The following is a 25,234-nucleotide window of genomic DNA, read 5'->3' as shown; positions in this document are numbered from 1 at the left end:
TTACTTAACGCTTCTGAGGAACTTTTGGTTTGTTGATTTTGGCGACCCCTGGGGACAAAGCCGTACCTCTTATCTCTTTGCTTATTTTTTCCTGTACCTGCTTAAGAGGTGGGTTTTAACAAAAAAATCTCATCCTGCATCTTATTTCTTCAACAGTCATATGCATCACTCACTTTAAGTTTTTGCCCTGGAAAATGTAAACAAAGGCAGCGTGCAGTTAACCGCTTCGTCTAACACCTACCCCCTGCCAGCAGTTTCAGGCATTAAAAATATCTATATAGAAATAATCAATATTGTTGCTGATGGTCTGGTTTTCTTTTGTAGGTCATATAGAGTAAAAATAATTAACTTCAGTCTGTTTCACAACCAGTGAAAACTCCTCAAAGAACTTTAAAAAAAGAAAAACCTTACATATTAAATCTATGCTTACCGGCATAGATTTAATATCTAAAATATTTTTTATTTGTATTTGCATTTTGCATTTGTTTTCTTTTTGTATAGCCCTATTAATAAAACACCTTTTTACTGCAGTGTAATTAGCAATGCGATAGTTGATTAATTTAATTACAATGTAATAAGGTTATTATATATGTAGCAATCAAGTATTATTTATAGTATGTATAAAACAAAATATATTATATAAGCTATACAAAGTTTATGGCCTATAGGCCTAAATGGTATTAGTGAAAAATAAATTGTTTTTTTATCATATAAATAAAAGTTAACTATTTTAAATGAGTGTGAAGATAAAAACAAATCTCTGCTACCTAATTAAGAATGACGTACAAACATTAAGACTATTGATAACATCCACACACCGATCCTGAGTCAGTATCTCAATTTTTAAAACTCAACACCCTGAGTTGGTCAGTCGTTATTACATCTGACTCCAGATCGGCGCGTAGCAGGCCACGTAACCACGGTGCAAGCCTCGCGGTATTTACGTTACCCAGAATCCCTCTGTCTTCCTTTCTGCCTGAACCGACATGGTGGGTGCATAGCCGATCCTTCTGAGGAGTAACTTTTCTTTTTGTATCTGTTTCCATCGCTCTATGTATGCTTGTTCTGACATTGTAAAATGTTTTTGTGAATTCTGTGAAGCATGACCGTTTAATTAATGTCGATATTATTTGTAGATGTTGTGTAGTTTTTGACTAAATCTTAGTTTGATTGACCCTGGTGTAGCCGGTACGAGTAGCACTGTGACTGCCTGTCAGAGCTGAAGCTAACGTGGGTGAACACGCTTGTCTTAGGAGCACTTTTCGGTATAATATAACTTCTGCATTAATATAAACTTTGCCTCCATAGTTATTATGTGTAATGTCTTCACTTTTTGACGTATAACGGGATAAGTAACGTTATGTTGAATGGCACAAGTGTGTGTCCGGCTTGTTACCCGGTAGTGTTAATAGGCCCTAGCATTGCTCACGTTTGTAAATGCTAATGCTAACGTTATAGCTAATAAGCGAAGCTTTATTTTCGTATGATTTAAATGTGTTTGGTATATCTCTAAAGTGTACTGAGTGTTATGGTTTGTATACCACATCAATTCAGTGGTAACAGCTAAGCTAGTTGCATCGTCTTACTCGCTTTGTATGGGTAATAGCAGTGTAGACTGAACCTGGAGCTTTTGCTAGCTTGGTTTACCCTTCTGCTTTGAATCTAAGTTTAATGTTTTGTCATGAAAGCAATGACTACTTATTTGCCTTCGTACTCTGTGTGAGATACCTACTTTGCAATGAGTCTTGGTGTTGGATGATGCTTATCTGCTTGCCAAGCAAAAGATGCTTTAGGTCAGTCATGATGGGGGAATTTGATCAGTGTATTTGATTTGTTGAGATCACGTTTGAACTTGAGACTTACTAAGGCAGCAAATTTAAGATGTTTTTATGTCTAATAATTATGCATGGACTTTTGCTTAAGTCAGGGGTGCCCAATCCTGCTCCTGATCAGCTACCTTCCTGCATGTCTTTGGTTTCTCTGTACTCTAACACACCTGATTCTAATGTTTTGCTCATTTTTAGTATATATAGTAACACTTTTATTTCTTCTAAACAGCCCAAGGGAAAGAAGGCTAAGGGGAAGAAGGTGGCACCAGCCCCTTCTGTGGCCAAGAAACATGAGGCCAAAAAAGTGGTCAACCCCCTGTTCGAGAAGAGGCCAAAGAACTTTGGCATCGGTAAGTAGCTCTGAATGTGAATTGGGTAGGACTGGGGATTACAATGGTGCAGATGATGTAAACGGATATTTGCTATCTTAACATCACTGATGACAATTTCCCACCAAGATCGCTGATGCACTCAGATTAAAAAAACAAGAATTTTCCTCAGTTTGGTGTCAGATACTAAACATTTGTCTTGTTCCACAGGCCAGGATATTCAGCCCAAGCGTGATTTGACACGCTTTGTTAAATGGCCTCGTTACATCCGCCTGCAGAGGCAGCGCTCCATCCTCTACAAGCGTCTGAAGGTTCCCCCTGCAATCAACCAGTTCAGCCAGGCTCTGGACCGCCAGACCGGTATGTTTCCAAAGTTTTTGGCATCGCAGGTTACACCAAAGTGAGTGCTTTTGACATGGCTGCCTCCTGAGGAAAGCTGTAGTATTTCAACAATGGCTTACGTGTCCTTACTGATGCCATTATGGCTTTGCATATGATGTGAAGAATATTTGCTATCTGAGCAGTCATGCTGACATTCCCACCAAGATCACTGATGCAATTACTTCAAATACGGTTCACTTGTCAGGCTATAGAGCAAACAAGCATGTAGCCACTTTTAGGTGGTTAACTTTGTACTGTACTGTCTTCTTCCTTAGCAACACAGCTGTTCAAACTGGCCCACAAGTACAGGCCAGAGACCAAGCAGGAGAAGAGGCAGAGGCTGCTGGCCCGCGCTGAGCAGAAGGCTGCTGGAAAGGGAGACACCCCTACCAAGAGGCCCCCTGTCCTCCGTGCAGGTGAGCGGCACAGAACTAAAAGCTTTGAGACTGTAAATTGATTCTGTATGAAGATGTTGGTTTTCACACTGAAGTTCAGTTATTTGCGACATTATGTTGCATGTTTTTAGCCTCATCTCAACCTGGCCTGCAATGATGTCATGAATTTCTTCACCTGAAACATGCCGTGATGCTTTATGAGCTTTTTAACCCTGAGCACTGGCCAAAATGTCTTAACATAGTTTTAAGGCGAGATGTTTGCTGATAAGTGTATTAAATGGAATTGTTCTCCCTCCAGGTGTGAACACTGTAACCTCTCTGGTGGAAAGCAAGAAGGCCCAGCTGGTCATCATTGCCCACGATGTGGATCCAATTGAGGTGAGTTTGTCAAACATGTGGCAGCAGTGGAACTTAAGTTGAGTCTGTGAAGTGGTCTCTGGCAATGATGTCTGAATTTCTTCACCTGAATCCTCTATGTGGATCAAAACACACGAGCTTTTTAACCCTGAGCAGAGACCGCAGATATAGAATACGTGTTTTGACATTGACAACATTTGTTATTGTAAATATTACATAAAGTAAAAAATGTCTCGCCTGTGTTTCTCCTGCTCCTCCAGCTCGTCGTGTTCCTGCCAGCTCTGTGCCGCAAGATGGGCGTCCCATACTGCATCGTCAAGGGCAAGGCTAGACTGGGCAGACTGGTGCACAGAAAGACATGCACTTCAGTTGCCTTCACACAGACAAACCCGTAAGTTTAATATTCTGTTTAAGTTTCTGCTTCAATAAGGGTTTGCACTGTACTAACTCACCTTGTTCCTTCCTAGTGAGGATAAAGGTGCACTTGCCAAGCTTGTGGAAGCCATCAAGACCAACTACAACGACAGATATGAGGAGGTGAGAATAAGAGGAAACTGTGGTGATTCCACCAAATGAAGTTCAATCAACATATTTGATCAAAGAACAAATTTACCCATCGTTCATTCTTTCAATCTCGTTCTTCCAGATCCGTCGTCACTGGGGAGGCAACATCATGGGTCCCAAATCCACAGCTCGCATCAGTAAGCTGGAGAAGGCAAAGGCCAAGGAGCTGGCGACCAAGCTTGGTTAAATTGTTTGGAATAAAAAATGTATGTCCTAATGGAGAGAGACTTGTTTTTATTGTTGCACCTAAATACAGAGTGTTTTGAACCAACTTTCAACTGCAGAGCGTTTATTTACAACAGGTTAATGTCGGAACAAACATTGTGAATGACTGTCCAGTTGAATCAGCAGCATTTATTTCAAGTAGGGATAAAATGTTAATATACTTGATGAGTTTTTCTTTGTGTAACCTGACTGTAAGCAATGCATTTGATCAGAGTTGATCAAAAGACAGATCATCTAAATTAGGAATGAATGGTTGAGTTGGGATAGGGGGAAGAATTTATGCTTTATTGGGGGGTGTGGGGACTACAGATTTTAATGTTCATATTTAACGGGAAGATGCTGAGTTTTAGCACAATTGAAGTCTAAATGATAAAAGCTAGAAGTTGATATCAAGTGACATTTAAGTCAATGAATCGTGAACTCATGAGTTTTGTTGGATGTAGGATCTCCCGCGTGTGAAAACAGCACCAGTTTATCCAGCACAAGACGTCACTGTAGCTTTAGTCTCCAGTTACTTCACACTGGACGAGGTCTTAAGACAGCAAAGCTAACCTATGGGGAATCTAGTTTGTTAAACTGGAGATGCCAAGAAAACGCTCCTTGGTAAGGAAAAGTGCCACTTGAGTTTATTGCAAGAAGTTCCCACTTGTTAATAAGCTAAAGGGTGTGCATGGTGAGTATCAGGCTGAGATCTAAAGGATTATTCAACGATGCTTTGGCCTGTTCTGCACATGAAATACAAACGGGTCGAGTGTGTGGTAGCAGCTGCCTGACCGATGCGTTGTGTGGCCATGCCTTCACAAAGAAAGAGGTAGACTGGTCAAAGTGAGTTTAATGATAAAAGTTAATTTACGGTCAAATAAAAAAAAATCCTTTTATGGACAAAAATTGCAGTGTTGGTAGTTAGCATAAGAGATGGCAAATACGTACTTTAGTTACATCAATTGCTTTTTTAAAAATAAATTCAACTACCAGTAAGTTACTGCAAGATGTAGTTGAATGACATTTTATAACTGAAAACTGAATCTCAATTTCACAGAACAAAAGTGTTTCCGTTTTCCCATGAGGTAATGGAACAATAATAAGCTACATGATGTGCATAAAACAAAAGAATTAATTTGTGTTAATTTATTCTCAAATAAATCTGTCAGGAGAATAATTCAGGGGCTCAGGGTTTATTTTTGTCACCATAGCAATGACCCCTTACTCGCCTTCATACTCTGATGTGTAAAATACCTTCTTTGCAATGAGTCTTGGTGTTGGATGATGCTAATCTGCTCGCTAAGCAAAAGATGCTTCGGGTCATTTGAACAGTGCAAGTATCTGATTTGTTGAGATCACTTTTAAACTGTAGACTCACCAAGGCAGCAGATTAATTCATTTGTATGTCTATAATGATTATGGTTCGCTTTCACTTAAGACAGGGGTGCCCAATCCGGCTCCTGATGAGCTACCTTCCTGCATGTTTTAGGTTCCTCCGTGCTCTTAACACACCTGATTCGAATGTTTTGCTCATTATAAATCCCCTGAAAAGCTTCAGTTGATAACGAGCAGATCATTCAAATCAGCTGTGTTAGAGTACAGAGAAACCTAAAACATGCAGGAAGGTAGCTCTCCAGGAGCTGGGTTGGGCACCCCTGACTTTAAGGCATTCATGTAGATTTAAACCTTAATTTGAGCTGTAGAACTTCTTGTGGCATCAGGATGTTTTAAGAACATGACATTGCTTCTTCTAAACAGCCCAAGGGAAAGAAGGCTAAGGGGAAGAAGGTGGCACCAGCCCCTTCTGTGGCCAAGAAACATGAGGCCAAAAAAGTGGTCAACCCCCTGTTCGAGAAGAGGCCAAAGAACTTTGGCATCGGTAAGTAGCTCTGGGTGTCCTTTTGGGAGGACTGGGGATCGCAATGGTGCAGATGATGTAAACGAATATTTGCTATCTTAACATCACTGAAGACAATTTCCCACCAAGATCGCTGATGCACTTGTAGCGTGAATCGCCTTGAATTGAATTCTACATCTTTTACAAAGTGTTCTGATCATTGGAACAGACACATGCAGAGTCTGTAAGAAGAACGCTGGTACAGATGGTCAATTTAGGTACCAACCATTCCCCAAGTTTACGACCCTTCTGACATTCCAGAGAAGATAACTCTCATGCAGACACATCCTTTCTGCAAAGAATATAAGGACTAAAGTGACTGATTCTCCTATGCAATTGAAATGTACTTAAAGTAATGTTATGCTGAGCTAACCTATTTTAATTCTGTGAAAATTGTTTTAACGTGAATCTGAAGCTGCAGTTCTCCTCATCCTGATCACACCTCCTCCTCATGTCTGTCTGCTAACAAAGGAAGACCACATGAGATCATTTGATCCATTCATGTGATGTGCAGAAAGGTTTACCTGTGCATATGCAGACGTGTACGTGTACATGTGTATACTATTTGTCGTCATAATGGATGTTGCCATCAACCTTGTTTAGTTGTTTAGTTCATCTAATCCCTTTTCAACAGGTTTTACTCAACAATTAATATAAAGTGTTTGGTGTCGTTCTGTAGTTGACAGAGCCCAACTTTTAAATATGGAAGAATTAAATGCATGAAGTAGGCAATATTGATTTTAATGCTTTAAAAGAAATAATCTCACTCTCAGAGCCTTCTCCTCATGGGTGTGGCTAGAGAGGGACCACAGAGACCAGCCCCCTCTGGTCCCAAGATTATAAAGCTGCAAGCAACTTCCTCTTCTGTTCTCTCTTCGCCTGTCGTTCTTCTCCTGTTGCTCTTGTTCCTGAGTCTTCTGAGTTCTCTTCCCCCACTGGGAGGGGGGGAGGGTTGGCCACATGGCCTGTCCCAGGTTCTGCTGTCAGCTCATGCAGACTGAACCTCTCCTGAAGTCCTGAGCCGTCAAGAACGGCCTTATTGTGTACTGGGCTGCAGAACGCCGCCAGTATCACCATGCTGATCCCGCGCTGCACTGAACGTGCTGAAGAAGCCGAATCCAGCGACCTTTAAAGGAGACTTTGCACAAAAGACACTCCCGAACGACGTCTGGCAAAACTGCCACAGACTTCACCCCAGTCAGAGAAAGGGGGGTGATGATTCAGCTTCCTGCTGAGCCAGAGAGAGAGATGGAGAAACCCGATTCAAGCCGAATCGGCCACGAGGGACGAAAGCCGTCCTGAAAAGGCCCGAGCGCCAAAAGATGATCATCAGGTGATACAATTACATCTCCCGTGTGTTGATGCTTGATGCTAAATTAACTAGGATTAATTAACATTAAACCTAAAATCTTTTACAATTAGAATTCATTTTGAATTGCTTCACAATCTTCCTTGGTGCCCTTTTAAACTCTCAACTGCCTAACGATGCATTAGTAATTAAATCCCATTTAATTCTAAAACGTCAGTGAAACCAGTCAGATGCTTTCTACAATGTGATCCGTTGTCATTCATGTATATATTATATGTATAATATTCCAATTAGAAGTAGTTAAATAAACCTTTAATTTATAAAGACCGTGATCCATGTGATTTGTGTGTGTATGAAACTGTAAAGTCACTGTACACAATGACCAAGAACCTCGTAGCAACCCTGAGATCATGAGCCTAAAGTCATTAACTATAAGTTTTCCCTGTTTTGTCAAAATTGGGTGGTGTCCAACACTGAATTTAAGGTCAACCTAAATCCTTTTGATATTAATTGGTTATTAGTTTTTAATCTTGCTACCCATTTACGCTACACACTCCAGATTAAAATAACAAGAATTTTCCTCAGTTTGGTGTCCGATACTAAACATTTGTCTTGCTCCACAGGCCAGGATATTCAGCCCAAGCGTGATTTGACACGCTTTGTTAAATGGCCTCGTTACATCCGCCTGCAGAGGCAGCGCTCCATCCTCTACAAGCGTCTGAAGGTTCCCCCTGCAATCAACCAGTTCAGCCAGGCTCTGGACCGCCAGACCGGTATGTTTCCAAAGTTTTTGGCATCGCAGGTTACACCAAAGTGAGTGCTTTTGACATGGCTGCCTCCTGAGGAAAGCTGTAGTATTTCAACAATGGCTTATGTGTCCTTACTGATGCCATTATGGCTTTGCATATGATGTGAAGAATATTTGCTATCTGAGCAGTCATGCTGACATTCCCACCAAGATCACTGATGCAATTACTTCAAATACGGTTCACTTGTCATGCTATAGAGCAAACAAGCATGAAGCCACTTTTAGGTGGTTAACTTTGTACTGTACTGTCTTCTTCCTTAGCAACACAGCTGTTCAAACTGGCCCACAAGTACAGGCCAGAGACCAAGCAGGAGAAGAGGCAGAGGCTGCTGGCCCGCGCTGAGCAGAAGGCTGCTGGAAAGGGAGACACCCCTACCAAGAGGCCCCCTGTCCTCCGTGCAGGTGAGCAGTACTAAAAGCTTTGAGACTGTAAATTGATTCTGTATGAAGATGTTGGTTTTCACACTGAAGTTCAGTTATTAGCGACATTATGTTGCATGTTTTTAGCCTCATCTCAACCTGGCCTGCAATGATGTCATGAATTTCTTCACCTGAAACATGCCGTGATGCTTTATGAGCTTTTTAACCCTGAGCACTGGCCAAAATTTCTTACCATAGTTTAAGGTGAGATGTTTGCTGAGAAGTGTATTAAATGGAATTGTTCTCCCTCCAGGTGTGAACACTGTAACCTCTCTGGTGGAAAGCAAGAAGGCCCAGCTGGTCATCATTGCCCACGATGTGGATCCAATTGAGGTGAGTTTGTCAAACATCATGTGGCAGCAGTGGAACTTAAGTTGAGTCTGAAGTGGTCTCTGGCAATGATGTCTGAATTTCTTCACCTGAATCCTCTATGTGGATCAAAACACACGAGCTTTTTAACCCTGAGCAGAGACCGCAGATATAGAATACGTGTTTTGACATTGACAACATTTGTTATTGTAAATATTACATAAAGTAAAAAATGTCTCGCCTGTGTTTCTCCTGCTCCTCCAGCTCGTCGTGTTCCTGCCAGCTCTGTGCCGCAAGATGGGCGTCCCATACTGCATCGTCAAGGGCAAGGCTAGACTGGGCAGACTGGTGCACAGAAAGACATGCACTTCAGTTGCCTTCACACAGACAAACCCGTAAGTTTAATATTCTGTTTAAGTTTCTGCTTCAATAAGGGTTTGCACTGTACTAACTCACCTTGTTCCTTCCTAGTGAGGATAAAGGTGCACTTGCCAAGCTTGTGGAAGCCATCAAGACCAACTACAACGACAGATATGAGGAGGTGAGAATAAGAGGAAACTGTGGTGATTCCACCAAATTAAGTTCAATCAACATATTTGATCAAAGAACAAATTTACCCATCGTTCATTCTTTCAATCTCGTTCTTCCAGATCCGTCGTCACTGGGGAGGCAACATCATGGGTCCCAAATCCACAGCTCGCATCAGTAAGCTGGAGAAGGCAAAGGCCAAGGAGCTGGCGACCAAGCTTGGTTAAATTGTTTGGAATAAAAAATGTATGTCCTAATGGAGAGAGACTTGTTTTTATTGTTGCACATAAATACAGAGTGTTTTTGAACAAGGTTTCAACTGTAGAGCGTTTATTTACAACCGGTTAATGTCGGAACAAACATTGTGAATGACTGTCCAGTTGAGTCAGCTGCATTTATTGCAAGTAGGGATAAGATGTTAATATCCTTGATGCGTTTTCTTTGTGTAACCTGACTGTAAGCAATGCATTTGATCAGAGTTGATCACAAGACAGATTATCTCAATAAGGAATGAATGGTTCAGTTGGGATAGGGGGAAGAATTTATGCTTTACGGGGGGTGTGGGGACTACAGATTTTAATGGGCATATTTAACAGAAAGATGTTGAGTTTGAGCACAATTTAAGTCTAAATGATAAAAGCTAGAAGTTGATATCAAGTGACACCTAAGTCAATCAATCCAGTGAACTCATGAGTTTTGTTGAAGGTAGGATCTCCCACGTGTGAAAACAGCACCAGTTTATCCAGCACAAGATGTCACTGTAGCTTTAGTCTCCAGTTACTTCACACTGGAAGAGGTCTCACTACAGCAAAGCTAACCTGTGGGGAATCTAGTTTGTTCAACTGGAGATGCCAAGAAAACGCTCCTTGGTAAGGAAAAGTGCCACTTGAGTTTATTGCAAGAAGTTCCCACTTGTTAATAAGCTAAAGGGTGTGCATGGTGAGTATCAGGCTGAGATCTAAAGGATTATTCAACGATGCTTTGGCCTGTTTTGCACATGAAATACAAACAGGTCGAGTGTGTGGTAGCAGCTGCCTGACCGATGCGTTGTGTGGCCATGCCTTCACAAAGAAAGAGGTAGACTGGTCAAAGTGAGTTTAATGATAAAAGTTAATTTACGGTCAAATAAAAAAAAATCCTTTTATGGACAAAAATTGCAGTGTTGGTAGTTAGCATAAGAGATGGCAAATACGTACTTTAGTTACATCAATTGCTTTTTTAAAAATAAATTCAACTACCAGTAAGTTACTGCAAGATGTAGTTGAATGACATTTTATAACTGAAAACTGAATCTCAATTTCACAGAACAAAAGTGTTTCCGTTTTCCCATGAGGTAATGGAACAATAATAAGCTACATGATGTGCATAAAACAAAAGAATTAATTTGTGTTAATTTATTCTCAAATAAATCTGTCAGGAGAATAATTCAGGGGCTCAGGGTTTATTTTTGTCACCATAGCAATGACCCCTTACTCGCCTTCATACTCTGATGTGTAAAATACCTTCTTTGCAATGAGTCTTGGTGTTGGATGATGCTAATCTGCTCGCTAAGCAAAAGATGCTTCGGGTCATTTGAACAGTGCAAGTATCTGATTTGTTGAGATCACTTTTAAACTGTAGACTCACCAAGGCAGCAGATTAATTCATTTGTATGTCTATAATGATTATGGTTCGCTTTCACTTAAGACAGGGGTGCCCAATCCGGCTCCTGATGAGCTACCTTCCTGCATGTTTTAGGTTCCTCCGTGCTCTTAACACACCTGATTCGAATGTTTTGCTCATTATAAATCCCCTGAAAAGCTTCAGTTGATAACGAGCAGATCATTCAAATCAGCTGTGTTAGAGTACAGAGAAACCTAAAACATGCAGGAAGGTAGCTCTCCAGGAGCTGGGTTGGGCACCCCTGACTTTAAGGCATTCATGTAGATTTAAACCTTAATTTGAGCTGTAGAACTTCTTGTGGCATCAGGATGTTTTAAGAACATGACATTGCTTCTTCTAAACAGCCCAAGGGAAAGAAGGCTAAGGGGAAGAAGGTGGCACCAGCCCCTTCTGTGGCCAAGAAACATGAGGCCAAAAAAGTGGTCAACCCCCTGTTCGAGAAGAGGCCAAAGAACTTTGGCATCGGTAAGTAGCTCTGGGTGTCCTTTTGGGAGGACTGGGGATCGCAATGGTGCAGATGATGTAAACGAATATTTGCTATCTTAACATCACTGATGACAATTTCCCACCAAGATCGCTGATGCACTTGTAGCGTTAATCGCCTTGAAGTTAATTCTGCATCTTTTTACAAAGTATTCTGATCATTGGAACAGACACATGCAGAGTCTGTAAGAAGAACGCTGGTACAAATGGTCAATTTAGGTACCAACCATTCCCCAAGTTTACGACCCTTCTGACATTCCAGAGAAGATAACTCTCATGCAGACACATCCTTTCTGCAAAGAATATAAGGACTAAAGTGACTGATTCTCCTATGCAATTGAAATGTACTTAAAGTAATGTTATGCGGAGTTAACATATTTTAATTCTGTGAAAATTGTTTTAACGTGAATCTGAAGCTGCAGTTCTCCTCATCCTGATCACACCTCCTCCTCATGTCTGTCTGCTAACAAAGGAAGACCACATGTGGACAAGTGAGATCATTTGATCCATTCATGTGATGTGCAGAAAGGTTTACCTGTGCATATGCAGACGTGTACATGTATATACTATATGTCGTCATAATGGATGTTGCCATCAACCTTGTTTAGTTGTTTAGTTCATCTAATCCCTTTTCAACAGGTTTTATTTAACAATTAATATAAAGTGTTTGGTGTCGTTCTGTAGTTGACAGAGCCCAACTTTTAAATATGGAAGAATTAAATGCGTGAAGTAGGCAATATTGATTTTAATGCTTTAAAAGAAATAATCTCACTCTCAGAGCCTTCTCCTCATGGGTGTGGCTAGAGAGGGACCACAGAGACCAGCCCCCTCTGGTCCCAAGATTATAAAGCTGCAAGCAACTTCCTCTTCTGTTCTCTCTTCGCCTGTTGTTCTTCTCCTGTTGCTCTTGTTCCTGAGTCTTCTGAGTTCTCTTCCCCCACTGGGAGGGGGGGAGGGTTGGCCACATGGCCTGTCCCAGGTTCTGCTGTCAGCTTATGCAGCCTGAACCTCTCCTGAAGTCCTGAGCCGTCAAGAACGGCCTTATTGTGTACTGGGCTACAGAACGCCGCCAGTATCACCATGCTGATCCCGCGCTGCACTGAACGTGCTGAAGAAGCCGAATCCAGCGACCTTTAAAGGAGACTTTGCACAAAAGACACTCCCGAACGACGTCTGGCAAAACTGCCACAGACTTCACCCCAGCCAGAGAAAGGGGGGTGATGATTCAGCTTCCTGCTGAGCCAGAGAGAGAGATGGAGAAACCCGATTCAAGCCGAATCGGCCACGAGGGACGAAAGCCGTCCTGAAAAGGCCCGAGCGCCAAAAGATGATCATCAGGTGATACAATTACATCTCCCGTGTGTTGATGCTTGATGCTAAATTAACTAGGATTAATTAACATTAAACCTAAAATCTTTTACAATTAGAATTCATTTTGAATTGCTTCACAATCTTCCTTGGTGCCCTTTTAAACTCTCAACTGCCTAACGATGCATTAGTAATTAAATCCCATTTAATTCTAAAACGTCAGTGAAACCAGTCAGATGCTTTCTACAATGTGATCCGTTGTCATTCATGTATATATTATATGTATAATATTCCAATTAGAAGTAGTTAAATAAACCTTTAATTTATAAAGACCGTGATCCATGTGATTTGTGTGTGTATGAAACTGTAAAGTCACTGTACACAATGACCAAGAACCTCGTAGCAACCCTGAGATCATGAGCCTAAAGTCATTAACTATAAGTTTTCCCTGTTTTGTCAAAATTGGGTGGTGTCCAACACTGAATTTAAGGTCAACCTAAATCCTTTTGATATTAATTGGTTATTAGTTTTTAATCTTGCTACCCATTTACGCTACACACTCCAGATTAAAATAACAAGAATTTTCCTCAGTTTGGTGTCCGATACTAAACATTTGTCTTGCTCCACAGGCCAGGATATTCAGCCCAAGCGTGATTTGACACGCTTTGTTAAATGGCCTCGTTACATCCGCCTGCAGAGGCAGCGCTCCATCCTCTACAAGCGTCTGAAGGTTCCCCCTGCAATCAACCAGTTCAGCCAGGCTCTGGACCGCCAGACCGGTATGTTTCCAAAGTTTCTGGCATCACAGGTTACACCAAAGTGAGTGCTTTTGACATGGCCGCCTCCTGAGGAAAGCTGTAGTATTTCAACAATGGCTTACGTGTCCTTACTGATGCCATTATGGCTTTGCATATGATGTGAAGAATATTTGCTATCTGAGCAGTCATGCTGACATTCCCACCAAGATCACTGATGCAATTACTTCAAATACGGTTCACTTGTCATGCTATAGAGCAAACAAGCATGAAGCCACTTTTAGGTGGTTAACTTTGTACTGTACTGTCTTCTTCCTTAGCAACACAGCTGTTCAAGCTGGCCCACAAGTACAGGCCAGAGACCAAGCAGGAGAAGAGGCAGAGGCTGCTGGCCCGCGCTGAGCAGAAGGCTGCTGGAAAGTGACACCCCTACCAAGAGGCCCCCTGTCCTCCGTGCAGGTGAGCAGTACTAAAAGCTTTGAGACTGTAAATTGATTCTGTATGAAGATGTTGGTTTTCACACTGAAGTTCAGTTATTAGCGACATTATGTTGCATGTTTTTAGCCTCATCTCAACCTGGCCTGCAATGATGTCATGAATTTCTTCACCTGAAACATGCCGTGATGCTTTATGAGCTTTTTAACCCTGAGCACTGGCCAAAATTTCTTACCATAGTTTAAGGTGAGATGTTTGCTGATAAGTGTATTAAATGGAATTGTTCTCCCTCCAGGTGTGAACACTGTAACCTCTCTGGTGGAAAGCAAGAAGGCCCAGCTGGTCATCATTGCCCACGATGTGGATCCAATTGAGGTGAGTTTGTCAAACATCATGTGGCAGCAGTGGAACTTAAGTTGAGTCTGAAGTGGTCTCTGGCAATGATGTCTGAATTTCTTCACCTGAATCCTCTATGTGGATCAAAACACACGAGCTTTTTAACCCTGAGCAGAGACCGCAGATATAGAATACGTGTTTTGACATTGACAACATTTGTTATTGTAAATATTACATAAAGTAAAAAATGTCTCCCCTGCGTTTCTCCTGCTCCTCCAGCTCGTCGTGTTCCTGCCAGCTCTGTGCCGCAAGATGGGCGTCCCACACTGCATCGCCAAGGGCAAGGCTAGACTGGGCAGACTGGTGCACAGAAAGACATGCACTTCAGTTGCCTTCACACAGACAAACCCGTAAGTTTGCAGACACAAACAAGCGTGCGCGTTTGACACACCAAGATTTGGCCAAAAATCTCTTCTAGTCACAGCCACATCTGCGTGTAATCTAGAGTGTAGTAACCTGCATTTTAAAATAAGCGTTTTCTGGACTGTACTAACTCACCTTGTTCTTTCCTAGTGAGGATAAAGGTGCACTTGCCAAGCTTGTGGAAGCCATCAAGACCAACTACAACGACAGATATGAGGAGGTGAGAATAAGAGGAAACTGTGGTGATTCCACCAAATGAAGTTCAATCAACATATTTGATCAAAGAACAAATTTACCCATCGTTCATTCTTTCAATCTCGTTCTTCCAGATCCGTCGTCACTGGGGAGGCAACATCATGGGTCCCAAATCCACAGCTCGCATCAGTAAGCTGGAGAAGGCAAAGGCCAAGGAGCTGGCGACCAAGCTTGGTTAAATTGTTTGGAATAAAAAAATGTATGTCCTAATGGAGAGAGACTTGTTTTTATTGTTGCACCTAAATACAGAGTGGTTTTGAAAGTTTCAACTGTAGAGCGTTTATTTACAACAGATTGACAGAACAGACATTGTGAATGTCTGTCCAGTTGAGTCAGCTGCATTTATTGCAAGTAGTTGAATGTACTGAAGTAATTAAATGTTTTCCCTGTGGGGCCTCTGGCAGTAAACAATGCATTTGATTAGACTGAGACTATCGTAAGGTTGATTAGCTAAATAAGGAATGAATAGTTAAATTGGGATAGGGGGAGAGTGTGGTTTAGGTGTAACAGAAAGAATTCTTCACAAATACAAAAAAACATGCATGTTTAAAAATATTCAATGGAAGGATTTTTAGCTCAAAGTGAAATCTAAATACGTTTTTATTAAATGTTTGATCTAGATTTAAAAACGCCACCACCAGTTGATCCAGCACAAGATGTCACTGTACCTTTTAAGCTGTGCTCGAAATGCCATACTAAATACTGCCTACTGCGTTCGGCGGCAGTATGTAGTATGGAGCAGCTTTTCAAATTAATTTCGCAGTATGCTACGCCAGGCGGAAGTAAACAATAACCGCCGCTTCTTTAGCTATAGCGCCCCCCTCTGCTGCCGTAGTGACGTTCCAACGCTTTGCATTGTGTGATACAGTTGGCGAGATAGACTGGTCCGATGTCCGAGATTTTCTCCGAATCAGTACAACATCCGGGTATTTTTGGCATACTACACATTTTGCTTTTGTTTGCATACTGCATCCTACATTTCGGCCAAATCAGAACGTACTTTAAAAAAAAAACAACTATATATATATATATATATATATATATATGTAAGTTTAGGTAAATAATTGAGATTTATATATAAGGAAGCTGGAAAATAATTGAAAAATGACTTATGGAGAGGGGGTGGGATTAAATAAGTTTGTACTTCTTCCCACTCCCTTTCGGATGTGTATTCAGTCATCAAATATTCGACAGTCTGTTACTGCGTTATGCTTTCTATTTGTGTAATTATTGTTTTCTGTATGAAAACAAATAAATCCAATCCAATCCAATACTGCTAGTACAGTTTGGTATTTCGAACACGGCACAAGTCTCCATTTACTTCAAACTGGATGAGGTTTTACTTCAGCAAAGCTAACCTATGACCTATGGGGAATAAAATTCGGTCTACTGACTATACTAAAAAAAGGCAGTTGAAACTGAAGATAAATGATCGAATTGGCAATCTTGAAAAATGCACATGCCAAGAAAAACTTAGTTGAGTTTGTTGCTAAAAGTTCCCACTTGTTCATTTGCTTAAAGTTTGACATTTTGATTTTGGGGGTTATTACTCAGGCTGAGATCTGAAACGATTATCCATTGATGCAGTCACTTTGAGCACTGAGCAATGATTTCCTTCATACACACGACAAATACTTCTTCAGTGTGGTTGTAGCTGCTTGTCCAATGTATTGGATAAGCATGCCTTCACAGAGGTCAAGGAATTTAAAATAATATTTAGTATAAATGACTTAGATGACCACTGTAAAAAATAAAGTAAATGTATTTTAACTACCAGTAAGTTACTGCAAAATGTCATTTTCTGAAACCGAAAACTGAATCTCAATATTCTGTGGAACAGAAGTACTTCACTTCTCCCATGAGGTAATGGAACAATTAAGCAGCATTATGTGCATAAAAAAGAGAAGAATCCAGGAGACAAATTAATTTGTCTTAATTTATTCTCAAATACACCTGTCAGGAGAAAGATTCACAGCTATTTACATATTTGTCTCTGAGTGTACGCAGCAGACTGGAGCTAATACAAGTCAAGTATCACAGAGGTTTGTTCACTGCATTTAACGACATCAAACAATCTTCTTGATGAACTTTGCAAACCACATGTAGGAGGTGGCTGCACACAAGCCGTACCTGAGGAAAAAATGTAATTACATCAGTACATAATATACATTTATTGACACTGTTGTCACTGTTTTTTTAAAAGAACACCTACCATGTTATAATGTACTGCATGTGTTCGTTCCTCAGGGTGACTCTGGTCTGTCCACCTATTGGTCCACCAGGAATGGTGCTCCCTAAGTGATGCAAGACATTTTCATGTATCTCTGCACCATAATTAATAACATTTTGTATTCAAGGAGATTTAAACGTTGCATTTTTTTTAGAATATGTATCATTAAGTGTACGACCAGACTTATTAAATCTGTAGAGGAGTCAAAGTATCCTAGACATTTTTACCAAAGTCTGCATCGATGAAGATGGGCACAGCTCCGGTGACACTGGACATGGCCTCCAGGTCTCTGAAGTGCCAGCGGTTTCTCTCCACATCGTTGTTGGGGACAAAGGGTTTGCGGAGCTCTGTGAGCCTGACCACCCCAACCACGTCCATCTCACCCTCCACCTGCACAGAAGCAATATTACATGTTCTTAAAAGAGTCTCAATAGATAGCAAAGTATTAAGAATGTAAGGATGAGCGAGGGGAGCTTGTGGTGCATCTGTTTACTTTAATATATTGTGATGTTATTGCTGAAACCTAACACGGAAATCCCAGCACCATGAAAAACAAAATCAGTAATATAAATCCGCTCATTAAATATGTATGCAGTCGTGTCCACAGACTTGATGTGTTAAGTGGAAACTACTGAGTTTTCTGTCCGTTTTCTTTTGCAATCTCGGACAATGATGAACATGCCAAACATGTAGCCAGCGGTTAGCATAAACGACTTCCAGTGCTGCATTATGTACAGAAAAAGAAACATTTGTTTCTTGTGATTTTCTTTAATTAATGGGTCTTGCCTTTGCCGAAATTTTCAACATCATGATGCAGTAAAAATGAAGCTTTGTCAGGTCTGTCCTCAAGAGGAGAAGAAAACTACTTTAAAAATGCTCGTTTGTTGAAAGAAGTTCGGATCGATCATTTGTGATGCATTTGAGGGAGTCGGGAAATCTGAAAGCTGAACGGCTTTCGTGACACAACGTCAAGACAATTCATCTCAAGTTGAATTTCTGATCTAGAACAGATTGTTAGCTGTTAGCATGCAGATGTCTGTTTATAGAGATTAATAAGAAGCTAGGTCGTTGTCAGATGACCGCTGATGGGAGCCGGGATGTCATTACGGTGCATTACATTCCACCTGCTTCTGCTCTCCACACGGACTGTTTTTCCTGCATACGCCGCAGCCTGCTGATACGCGATTGGTCAAGAGTACTCGGGCTACAAACGTAGTAATAACGGAAAGCTGAACACTTGTCATCCCTAAATCCACGTCCCTGCCGACAGATTTTACTTTTCTATATAGAATCTGTAAATAAAGATAAGTACTTTTGTGGCTCCAATGGGAGCTGCACCAAATCTAATTTACTGTCTCAAGTGATGTTACTTGAGTCAGTCTCAGTTTAAGATGTGACCTTGCCAGACCTAATGTGATGCTTGAGACGGGCAGCGTGTGATGCACTAGCTGCTACTAGCATAGCAAGCCTGAACCGTCTACACTCGTATTGTATTGTGGGTAATGTAGGCAACAAGTTTTAACATGGAAAGAGAATGTGTAGAAGAAAAAAGACAAAATATCTTTTTCTGCATGCAGATAATTTTTTTAATTTTAACTTTCCATTGTGAGTCTGACAATGCTATTGGACTGCATGGCTACATCGCTGGTATACTCTTATGATAAAAAGATGTGTCCCATTACTCACCTGCCCCTTCATCCTGGTCTCCGGTCTTATCTTCTGCCTCGGGACGTATCCTCTGTTCACCAGGATTGTGATGCTTCAGGTGAACGTGGTAAAGGTAAGAGAGTGCAGTTAATATAACTGCAGGGTTAACACAGTACAAAAGTGTTTTTATGTGCCGTCTTACCCGAGGTCGGTACAGTAGAAGGGAGTGATGACATTCGCTCCGGTCTCCCCGCTTGAAGACAGCCTTCCTGCCTCTCGGGCCTCTTTTTCAGGGTCGACGGGCGAGCGGGGCAGAACGTAGAGCTCCTGTGAGTGGTCATATCGCCCACGCACTCGCACCCTTCTGTACTCCAAGCTGTTCAGCTCAAGAGGACTAGAACAAGGGAGAAACAATACAAAGATATCAGCACATTGGTCAGTAACATGGGGGTTGGCCAAGAATCACTAAAGTAATTCATTTTTAAAGTATAAATGATATTATTTCCTCATTTAAAAATGACAAAATTGAAGAAATTAATCGGTTTTAAAATAGTTCTAGCCATGCAACTGAATTGACTTTGATACAGCTTCCACATATCTATTTCTCCAAAGCATAATTTGCCCCATGAAGCAGTGTTGGATTTATTTGCATTTAGTGTACTTAATAATAAATAATAGAATAATAGTAAAGGTATCTAACATGCACTCACTCAATAGGAAGAGGAATGGGCTCGGCAGTAGTGAGTTTGTTCAGCTCGCCAATCAGCTGCATTTTCCACTCACGCCGTTTCACCTTCAAGGAAACAAAAGTATCTCAGTCCATTTACCACCAACAAACCAGAGACATAGTTACAAATGTGATAACAGAGAGGTAGATAAACCGTACCTGCCATGTACCGAGGCCAAAGGTGGTGGCAGGGATGAGCAGCAGGAACCATTTGAGGAAGGAGTCTTCTCCCCTCTCTGCTCCGGCTGCTGTGGAGCTGGACTGTCGCACAAAGGGAACGAAAGTGCCTGGAAATACACAATAGATGGAGGTAAAGCACATACATTTTACTATTACAATTACAATTTACATATACAATATTACTACATTAGTATCATTAATTAACTGTGACTATGTGCTTCAAATGCTTTTTATACTTTCCTTTGCATGTTTTAAGAGTAAAGAAAAACAAGTACAGAGAAAGTATGAACTAGATTAAGTCAATAAAAGTGATCATGATTTATTTACCGTCTGCCCGTTTGAAAAGTGTCAGTCTGGGCAGGAGTAGAGTCCTCTTGATATAAATGACATGCGTCTGCAATGACAGAAACTCAACTCAAACCCTGCGACAACAATGACATTCGCGAGTATCTGTGAAGTTTATAGGATTAAAGAAACGTGTAACTCACCTGTTTTTTAAGTGTCGCGAGCAGCCTGGTTGAGTACACAAGCGCTGATTTCAGAGAAGCCATGCTGACTCAAAATATCAATGAAAAAGAGGTTAAATAATGGTGAATCAATCGTCTACAGAACAGCTACATAACTGCTCAGAGGGGGGACTTCTTCTGGTGTTACTCCTTCCGGTTTAGTGACGCTCCGCCCCGTGTTGTACCCACGTGTGTTCAGAAATGTGTTGATATTTTATACCAGTAAGTTCCCTTCTTGATGCTTGTTTTTTAGCTGGATTAAAGGTTGATTTGTCGACATGGATCTCGCCTCCAAGGACTCCTATATTCAGAAACTCGCCAGTAAAGTATGTCAACGAGAGCAGGAGCCAAAGAAGAGACCGTTTGGTATGTCCGCTAACTGTTTTGGCTAATTTACAACCTACTCTGATTATGTGCTCTTTCCCGTGCTGTAACTGCAAACATCACTTTTAAAGCGACTGTATTAGTGGATTTAGTAAAAGTCAATATGTGTCAAATACTGTAGCTGTTACTGCAGTTGCCCAAAGGTGGCGCTACACTGTTTAAAAAGCAGGGTTTGTCATACAGTATTCAGACAAATATTAAATATAGATAAGAGTAGTCTTCTGCAAAAAATGTTTTCTTTTCTTTTAAATTGTCTAGACATTTTAAGACAAGGTACTCTGCAAAAAGAGACGTTTCGTTTTGGACTAACAAAAAATAGTGATAAATCCAGCACTTCCAAGCCAGGTGTCAAGACCCTTTTAAAGGTTTTACGAAATTAACGTGATGGAACTTGAGATGATAAAAAAAAATCCCCAACAGAAAAATATGTATATTTTGTTTGCCTTTTTACTTTTTGGTGCTTGCTTTGATTATGTGGTGTAGGGCAGTGGTTCTCAACTTGTCGAGCCTCAGGACCCACCACCACCTCTTATTGCGCTGAAATTTCTTTAATGACTAATGATGCAGTTTGGACCTGTCACGGAACAAAACATCACAGTATGTAAACATCAGAAAACACAATAATATAATAGTCGAACAAAATGACCAGCAGGTCATAAGAGGAAAATATTCTCTCTACAATTAATTCAATTAACAGCCTTTTTCCAACAGAAATCAACTTTAAAACTGCAACATAAATGCAACTACTGTATGGCTCATCAAGTTTCAAGAATGTAAATGTAACTGTAGCTGGGATGAGCCAATCAGTGGATACATGGAGTGTGAATAAACTGCACGCAAGTCGTAGGAAACCCATGTCCTTCAAAATAAAAGCATAGCATAGACTATTTGCCACCACTTTTATTTTTCAAGCACACATCTGAAAACTACGGAGCCCCTGAAGTCCTAAAAGGTGAAAGATGTTATCTTGTGCACACAAGATAAGAACTTGTTTGCACAAGATAATAACTTGTGCCCACAAGATAATAACTTTTTTTTTCAACTTTTGGGACTTCAGGGGCTCTGTAAAAAGCAGCTTCAGTATATGTTAATATGTTTTCACCATTGTTTGAAACATGGCAGAATAAATTTCTCCCCCCTGCAAAAAGGCACAAGATAAAAAAATGTCACCTTTTGGGACTTCAGGTGCTCCGTAGAAAACAGCTCCGCGACCCACTTTTGGGTCTCGACCCACCAGTTGAGAACCAGGGTTGTAAGCTACATTTCAGGCATAATTTTTCATTTTAAAGATTGAAGGACTCACAGCTTGTAGACATTCAAACTATGTAGAGGGGTTGCAAAGAAGTTTTGCTTACTTTATTGCTTTCCTAGAGGAAGTGTCAGCTGTTGTTGGCTTTTGTCTCTGGTTAAAAACAATTGCCTAATTATGTTTCAGTTCATTGTCTTGCAACTATAATACAAATGATGTTGAATGTACAGTATTTTATCTTTTAAATTTTTATTCTACTTCTATATTTTGAACCAAAACACCAAGACTTGTATGTGTAAGCCTACTCGGTCATACACCTGATTTGGATTCTGATTCTGTTTAATAAATGTGTTGCGTTTGTCTGTGTGTAGTTCATTTCAAGGGTAAAAATGACGCTGGTCCTCCAAAGAAGAAGAAGAAGTGTAAAAAGAAGCATTTTAAAGAAAAGAACGTTGAAGAGAAGACTCCCAAATCACAGAAAAAGCCCTCGCCCTCGAATGCAGCACAGAAAGGCCCCGCCACAGCCAAACAGAGCGGTTCCAAAAGTGTGAATGGAACTACAACACAGCCGCCTAAAGGTAGAGGGAGTGTATTCAAGTGTAATAACTTTAGCAAAAGCCTACATTACTTTGTCCACCTCTCTGGGAGGATTTCATGTTCTTTACTGTAGTGACAAACTTTCTTTCACACTCCTAGATCCATTTTAACACTTTCACGTGTTCTCCTTCTTTGATTCCCTTAAAGGAGGAAATGTAGAGTCCAGCTTCTCCACTGTGGATGTTCTCCGCAAGAGGCTACATGAAAAGATTGAAGAGTCCAGAGGGCAGGTATGCAGAACACACTTTCTTTATACTCTCTGTCGGTGACAGTGACAGTGTACGTGACAGTAAAAACTTCACCCACCAACTCCTCAACTGTATTTTTAAAACCAGCGAAACAAGTCAGTGTTGATTATTGTTGATTATTTGCTTCCGCCAAACACTAATGTTAGAGCGTACAAACAAAAGCTTGTATGCTCGGTTCGGGATGCAAAGTGAAAACAAATGCAGTGTGTGAGATCTTTGACAACATCAAACACCGTCAAAGAAATGTTTAATGTTTAATTATGTATTTATTGTAAAGATGCAGCATGTGTTTGTTTCTTTACAATTGATGCCAAAAAAACGATAACTACCTGCTTCTCGTGGAAGATTTTTGTACAGTAAAAAGACCTGTAGCTTCTGCACACCTGAGGGTAAGAAGGGTAAAGATGAATGATGACTTGCTTACTGTATTTGATCCCATGCTTCTTTCAGCAAGATCTCATTTACTCTAGCATCTTTTTCCACTATGATGTATAGCAAATAGGGTTTATTTTTAGGTGCCTAATGGGCAACATGTAACCATAAATGTGTCTGCCTCCTTTATATATAACCCCTTTCCCACCGAAATTAGCCTGTTGACACAGGTTTTTCAGACCCCGGCAGACCCACTTATAAATGCCGATTGTCTCTGTTCCCACTGCCGGTGGAGGTCTCTTTTCTGCTGCGTCACAAACGCACCTGAAACAGGGTTAGTAAACAGTGAAGATGTTACGGTGGTTAGGTCTTTATTGTATCTATCACTCATTCAGTCTGTGTATGAAACTCGGTGCTGACAAATGTGGAACGATGTTCGAGCACTGATCGGAAGGAGACGGGCGGAATTTGTAGCTGAGATGACAAGGAGCCGCAGAAGTTACCGTCGGAGCATAGCATCGCCGCAGGAAAGGGGGCGGAGATTAGCGTGTCAACACGGGTTTTGTGTTCCCATCAATGCCGATGGGAGCCGAGGCGATAATTACCCGGGTCTACTGCAGAGTCATTTGACCTGGGTCTGAATGCCGATTGTCACCTTTCCCACCAAGTAAAAAAGCCGGGTGTTAGCGGGTTTTTTTGACCAGTGGGAAAGGGTGTGTACCTCCATCTTTATGGCCAACGCAGCACAGAAGTTCTGTGCTGCGTTGGCCACAGCTGAAAAGGTTTGGTGTTGTGGCAGCTACATTTCTTTAGTTTAATTTACACAGTAAAGCAGAGATTATTTAGCGCAGATACTTTGTCTCTTGCTGTGGAAAACTGACAAAAAATTCAACAATTGTTGTGAATAATTGATTTGTCAACAATTGTTAGGCTAACCGGTTATATTTGTCTTTCATCAGGGAGCCCCAAAGGATGCATTGTCAGAGGCCGTCCAGGCGAAGCGAGCGAAACGAAAGCTGGAGCGAGAGCGCAAGAAGAGGAAGAGGAAAGAGTTTCGCATGAAGAAACTGGCTGAACAAAACGGCCACGAAGAGCAGCCGGAGATAAAACAGGAAGTGGAACAGGCCCCGGCTGCAAGCAAAAGAAACCAAACTGCCATCATCTTCAACAAGGTGGAGACAGTGGAGGAGGGATACGTAGATAAAATCCAGAAGAAGAAGAACAAGAAACTGGCCATGAAAGGTCAGATAACGCCGCTGACGGGGAAGAACTACAAGCAGCTGATCAGCCGCGTGGAGGCCCGCAAAACCAAGCTGGAGCAGCTGCGGGAGAAAGACGAGGGGAAGGCCAAAGAGCTGGAGGAGAAGATGAAGTGGACCAACATGCTCTACAAAGCAGAGGGCATCAAAATCAAAGACGACGAGAACATGCTGCGTACGGCCCTGAAGAAGAAGGAGAAGAGGCGCGATCAGAGGAAGAAGAGCTGGAGCCAGCGCAGCGAGAACATCATAGAGAAGATGCAGAACCGGCAGGACAAGAGGCGAAGGAACCTTCAGAAGCGCAAGCAGGTCAAAACGGAGAAGAAGAAGGACCGGGCGAGGAAGAGGGGCCGGGTGCTGCCTGAGGACTTGAAAAAAGCAGCAGTTTAGAGGAAGGAGTGTGAATGATGTTTATAACATAACAAATGTTTATGTTTGCTTTTTATGGCAGTGTGAAAATGCTACTGCGGCTGTAGTCGTTGGCCCTTCACTCCTGTTGAGGAGTAATGTGACGTGTTATGATCAAATAAATGTGTTCATTATGACGACCATGAATGACAACCTCTTATTCGCAAGCACCGTCGCCTCACAGCTAGAAGGTTCCTAGTTTAAATCCTGGTTCGGACGTAGGAGGCCTCTCTGTGTGGAGTTTGCATGTTCTCCTTGTGCATGCTTGGGTTCCCTCCAGGTACTCCGGCTTCCTCCCACAGTCCAAAGACATGTTAGCTAGGTTCATTGGTGACTCTAAATTGCCCGTAGTTGTGCAAATAACAAGACAAAAGACAAAACAACATACTTGAGACAGACAAAGAAATTTAAAATATAAAATAAAAATGTTTGTGTGA

The 25,234-nt window shown here is 41.3% G+C and overlaps 4 protein-coding genes, 12 non-coding genes and 1 pseudogene across 16 annotated transcripts; 16 read left to right on the top strand and 1 right to left on the bottom strand.

The window, feature by feature from the left end:
* The first annotated feature begins 964 nt into the window (after window positions 1-964).
* On the top strand, window positions 965-4,072 carry LOC138602178 (large ribosomal subunit protein eL8). The gene is made up of 8 exons (XM_069673600.1): window positions 965-989; window positions 2,059-2,179; window positions 2,369-2,518; window positions 2,815-2,955; window positions 3,233-3,312; window positions 3,552-3,682; window positions 3,759-3,828; window positions 3,938-4,072. The coding sequence occupies exons 1-8, from the start codon at window positions 987-989 to the stop codon at window positions 4,040-4,042; spliced, it is 801 nt and encodes a 266-aa protein (XP_069529701.1). The 5' UTR covers window positions 965-986; the 3' UTR covers window positions 4,043-4,072.
* LOC138602470 (small nucleolar RNA SNORD24) lies at window positions 2,227-2,299 on the top strand. The gene has a single exon (XR_011309195.1). It is a non-coding gene; the product is annotated as a small nucleolar RNA SNORD24 (small nucleolar RNA).
* Window positions 2,647-2,716, top strand: LOC138602473 (small nucleolar RNA SNORD24). The gene has a single exon (XR_011309198.1). It is a non-coding gene; the product is annotated as a small nucleolar RNA SNORD24 (small nucleolar RNA).
* LOC138602467 (small nucleolar RNA SNORD36) lies at window positions 3,083-3,155 on the top strand. Its single transcript, XR_011309192.1, has one exon. It is a non-coding gene; the product is annotated as a small nucleolar RNA SNORD36 (small nucleolar RNA).
* Window positions 3,372-3,448, top strand: LOC138602485 (small nucleolar RNA SNORD36). The gene has a single exon (XR_011309208.1). It is a non-coding gene; the product is annotated as a small nucleolar RNA SNORD36 (small nucleolar RNA).
* A 1,605-nt stretch (window positions 4,073-5,677) lies between the features above and the next one.
* On the top strand, window positions 5,678-9,590 carry LOC138602400 (large ribosomal subunit protein eL8-like). Its single transcript, XM_069673876.1, has 8 exons — window positions 5,678-5,687; window positions 5,795-5,941; window positions 7,892-8,041; window positions 8,338-8,478; window positions 8,750-8,829; window positions 9,070-9,200; window positions 9,277-9,346; window positions 9,456-9,590. Exons 1-8 carry the CDS (start codon window positions 5,678-5,680, stop codon window positions 9,558-9,560), a joined length of 834 nt encoding a protein of 277 aa, XP_069529977.1. The 3' UTR covers window positions 9,561-9,590.
* Window positions 5,989-6,061, top strand: LOC138602469 (small nucleolar RNA SNORD24). Its single transcript, XR_011309194.1, has one exon. It is a non-coding gene; the product is annotated as a small nucleolar RNA SNORD24 (small nucleolar RNA).
* Window positions 8,170-8,239, top strand: LOC138602472 (small nucleolar RNA SNORD24). Its single transcript, XR_011309197.1, has one exon. It is a non-coding gene; the product is annotated as a small nucleolar RNA SNORD24 (small nucleolar RNA).
* On the top strand, window positions 8,601-8,673 carry LOC138602466 (small nucleolar RNA SNORD36). The gene has a single exon (XR_011309191.1). It is a non-coding gene; the product is annotated as a small nucleolar RNA SNORD36 (small nucleolar RNA).
* On the top strand, window positions 8,890-8,966 carry LOC138602484 (small nucleolar RNA SNORD36). Its single transcript, XR_011309207.1, has one exon. It is a non-coding gene; the product is annotated as a small nucleolar RNA SNORD36 (small nucleolar RNA).
* Window positions 9,591-11,196: 1,606 nt separating the features above from the next.
* Window positions 11,197-15,191, top strand: LOC138602399 (large ribosomal subunit protein eL8-like; annotated as a pseudogene).
* On the top strand, window positions 11,508-11,580 carry LOC138602468 (small nucleolar RNA SNORD24). The gene has a single exon (XR_011309193.1). It is a non-coding gene; the product is annotated as a small nucleolar RNA SNORD24 (small nucleolar RNA).
* Window positions 13,694-13,763, top strand: LOC138602471 (small nucleolar RNA SNORD24). The gene has a single exon (XR_011309196.1). It is a non-coding gene; the product is annotated as a small nucleolar RNA SNORD24 (small nucleolar RNA).
* LOC138602465 (small nucleolar RNA SNORD36) lies at window positions 14,123-14,195 on the top strand. Its single transcript, XR_011309190.1, has one exon. It is a non-coding gene; the product is annotated as a small nucleolar RNA SNORD36 (small nucleolar RNA).
* Window positions 14,412-14,488, top strand: LOC138602483 (small nucleolar RNA SNORD36). The gene has a single exon (XR_011309206.1). It is a non-coding gene; the product is annotated as a small nucleolar RNA SNORD36 (small nucleolar RNA).
* Window positions 15,192-16,912: 1,721 nt separating the features above from the next.
* surf1 (SURF1 cytochrome c oxidase assembly factor) lies at window positions 16,913-20,407 on the bottom strand. The gene is made up of 9 exons (XM_069673685.1): window positions 20,263-20,407; window positions 20,102-20,168; window positions 19,754-19,881; window positions 19,578-19,660; window positions 19,070-19,261; window positions 18,907-18,979; window positions 17,448-17,610; window positions 17,203-17,284; window positions 16,913-17,120 (listed from the first exon to the last, which is right to left on the bottom strand). The coding sequence occupies exons 1-9, from the start codon at window positions 20,323-20,325 to the stop codon at window positions 17,057-17,059; spliced, it is 915 nt and encodes a 304-aa protein (XP_069529786.1). The 5' UTR covers window positions 20,326-20,407; the 3' UTR covers window positions 16,913-17,056.
* Window positions 20,408-20,469: 62 nt separating this feature from the next.
* surf6 (surfeit 6) lies at window positions 20,470-25,234 on the top strand. Its single transcript, XM_069673404.1, has 4 exons — window positions 20,470-20,646; window positions 22,285-22,491; window positions 22,658-22,740; window positions 24,090-25,234. Exons 1-4 carry the CDS (start codon window positions 20,559-20,561, stop codon window positions 24,777-24,779), a joined length of 1,068 nt encoding a protein of 355 aa, XP_069529505.1. The 5' UTR covers window positions 20,470-20,558; the 3' UTR covers window positions 24,780-25,234.

The sequence above is a fragment of the Semicossyphus pulcher genome, unplaced genomic scaffold (assembly GCF_022749685.1).
Source record: "Semicossyphus pulcher isolate SPU_LCO1_2020_fin unplaced genomic scaffold, fSemPul1.0.p SCAF_22, whole genome shotgun sequence".
NCBI lineage: Eukaryota > Metazoa > Chordata > Actinopteri > Labriformes > Labridae > Semicossyphus > Semicossyphus pulcher.
Note: the sequence above shows the minus strand (reverse complement) of the source record. Positions and strands in the feature narration are given on the sequence as shown.

Excerpts from the sequence above, each read along its gene's own strand:
- LOC138602400 (XM_069673876.1), top strand. Across the intron at positions 8,042-8,337 it reads GGCTCTGGACCGCCAGACCG|CAACACAGCTGTTCAAACTG; the intron begins GTATGTTTCCAA and ends CTTCTTCCTTAG. Across the intron at positions 8,830-9,069 it reads ACGATGTGGATCCAATTGAG|CTCGTCGTGTTCCTGCCAGC; the intron begins GTGAGTTTGTCA and ends CTGCTCCTCCAG.
- surf6 (XM_069673404.1), top strand. The coding sequence starts at position 20,559 with ATGGATCTCGCCTCCAAGGACTCCTATATTCAGAAACTCGCCAGTAAA. Across the intron at positions 20,647-22,284 it reads GCCAAAGAAGAGACCGTTTG|TTCATTTCAAGGGTAAAAAT; the intron begins GTATGTCCGCTA and ends GTCTGTGTGTAG. Across the intron at positions 22,741-24,089 it reads TTGAAGAGTCCAGAGGGCAG|GGAGCCCCAAAGGATGCATT; the intron begins GTATGCAGAACA and ends GTCTTTCATCAG.
- LOC138602178 (XM_069673600.1), top strand. Across the intron at positions 2,519-2,814 it reads GGCTCTGGACCGCCAGACCG|CAACACAGCTGTTCAAACTG; the intron begins GTATGTTTCCAA and ends CTTCTTCCTTAG. Across the intron at positions 2,956-3,232 it reads GCCCCCTGTCCTCCGTGCAG|GTGTGAACACTGTAACCTCT; the intron begins GTGAGCGGCACA and ends TTCTCCCTCCAG.
- surf1 (XM_069673685.1), bottom strand. The coding sequence starts at position 20,325 with ATGGCTTCTCTGAAATCAGCGCTTGTGTACTCAACCAGGCTGCTCGCG. Across the intron at positions 18,980-19,069 it reads TTCTACTGTACCGACCTCGG|CATCACAATCCTGGTGAACA; the intron begins GTAAGACGGCAC and ends GTTCACCTGAAG. Across the intron at positions 17,121-17,202 it reads ATGCAGTACATTATAACATG|GTACGGCTTGTGTGCAGCCA; the intron begins GTAGGTGTTCTT and ends TTTTTTCCTCAG.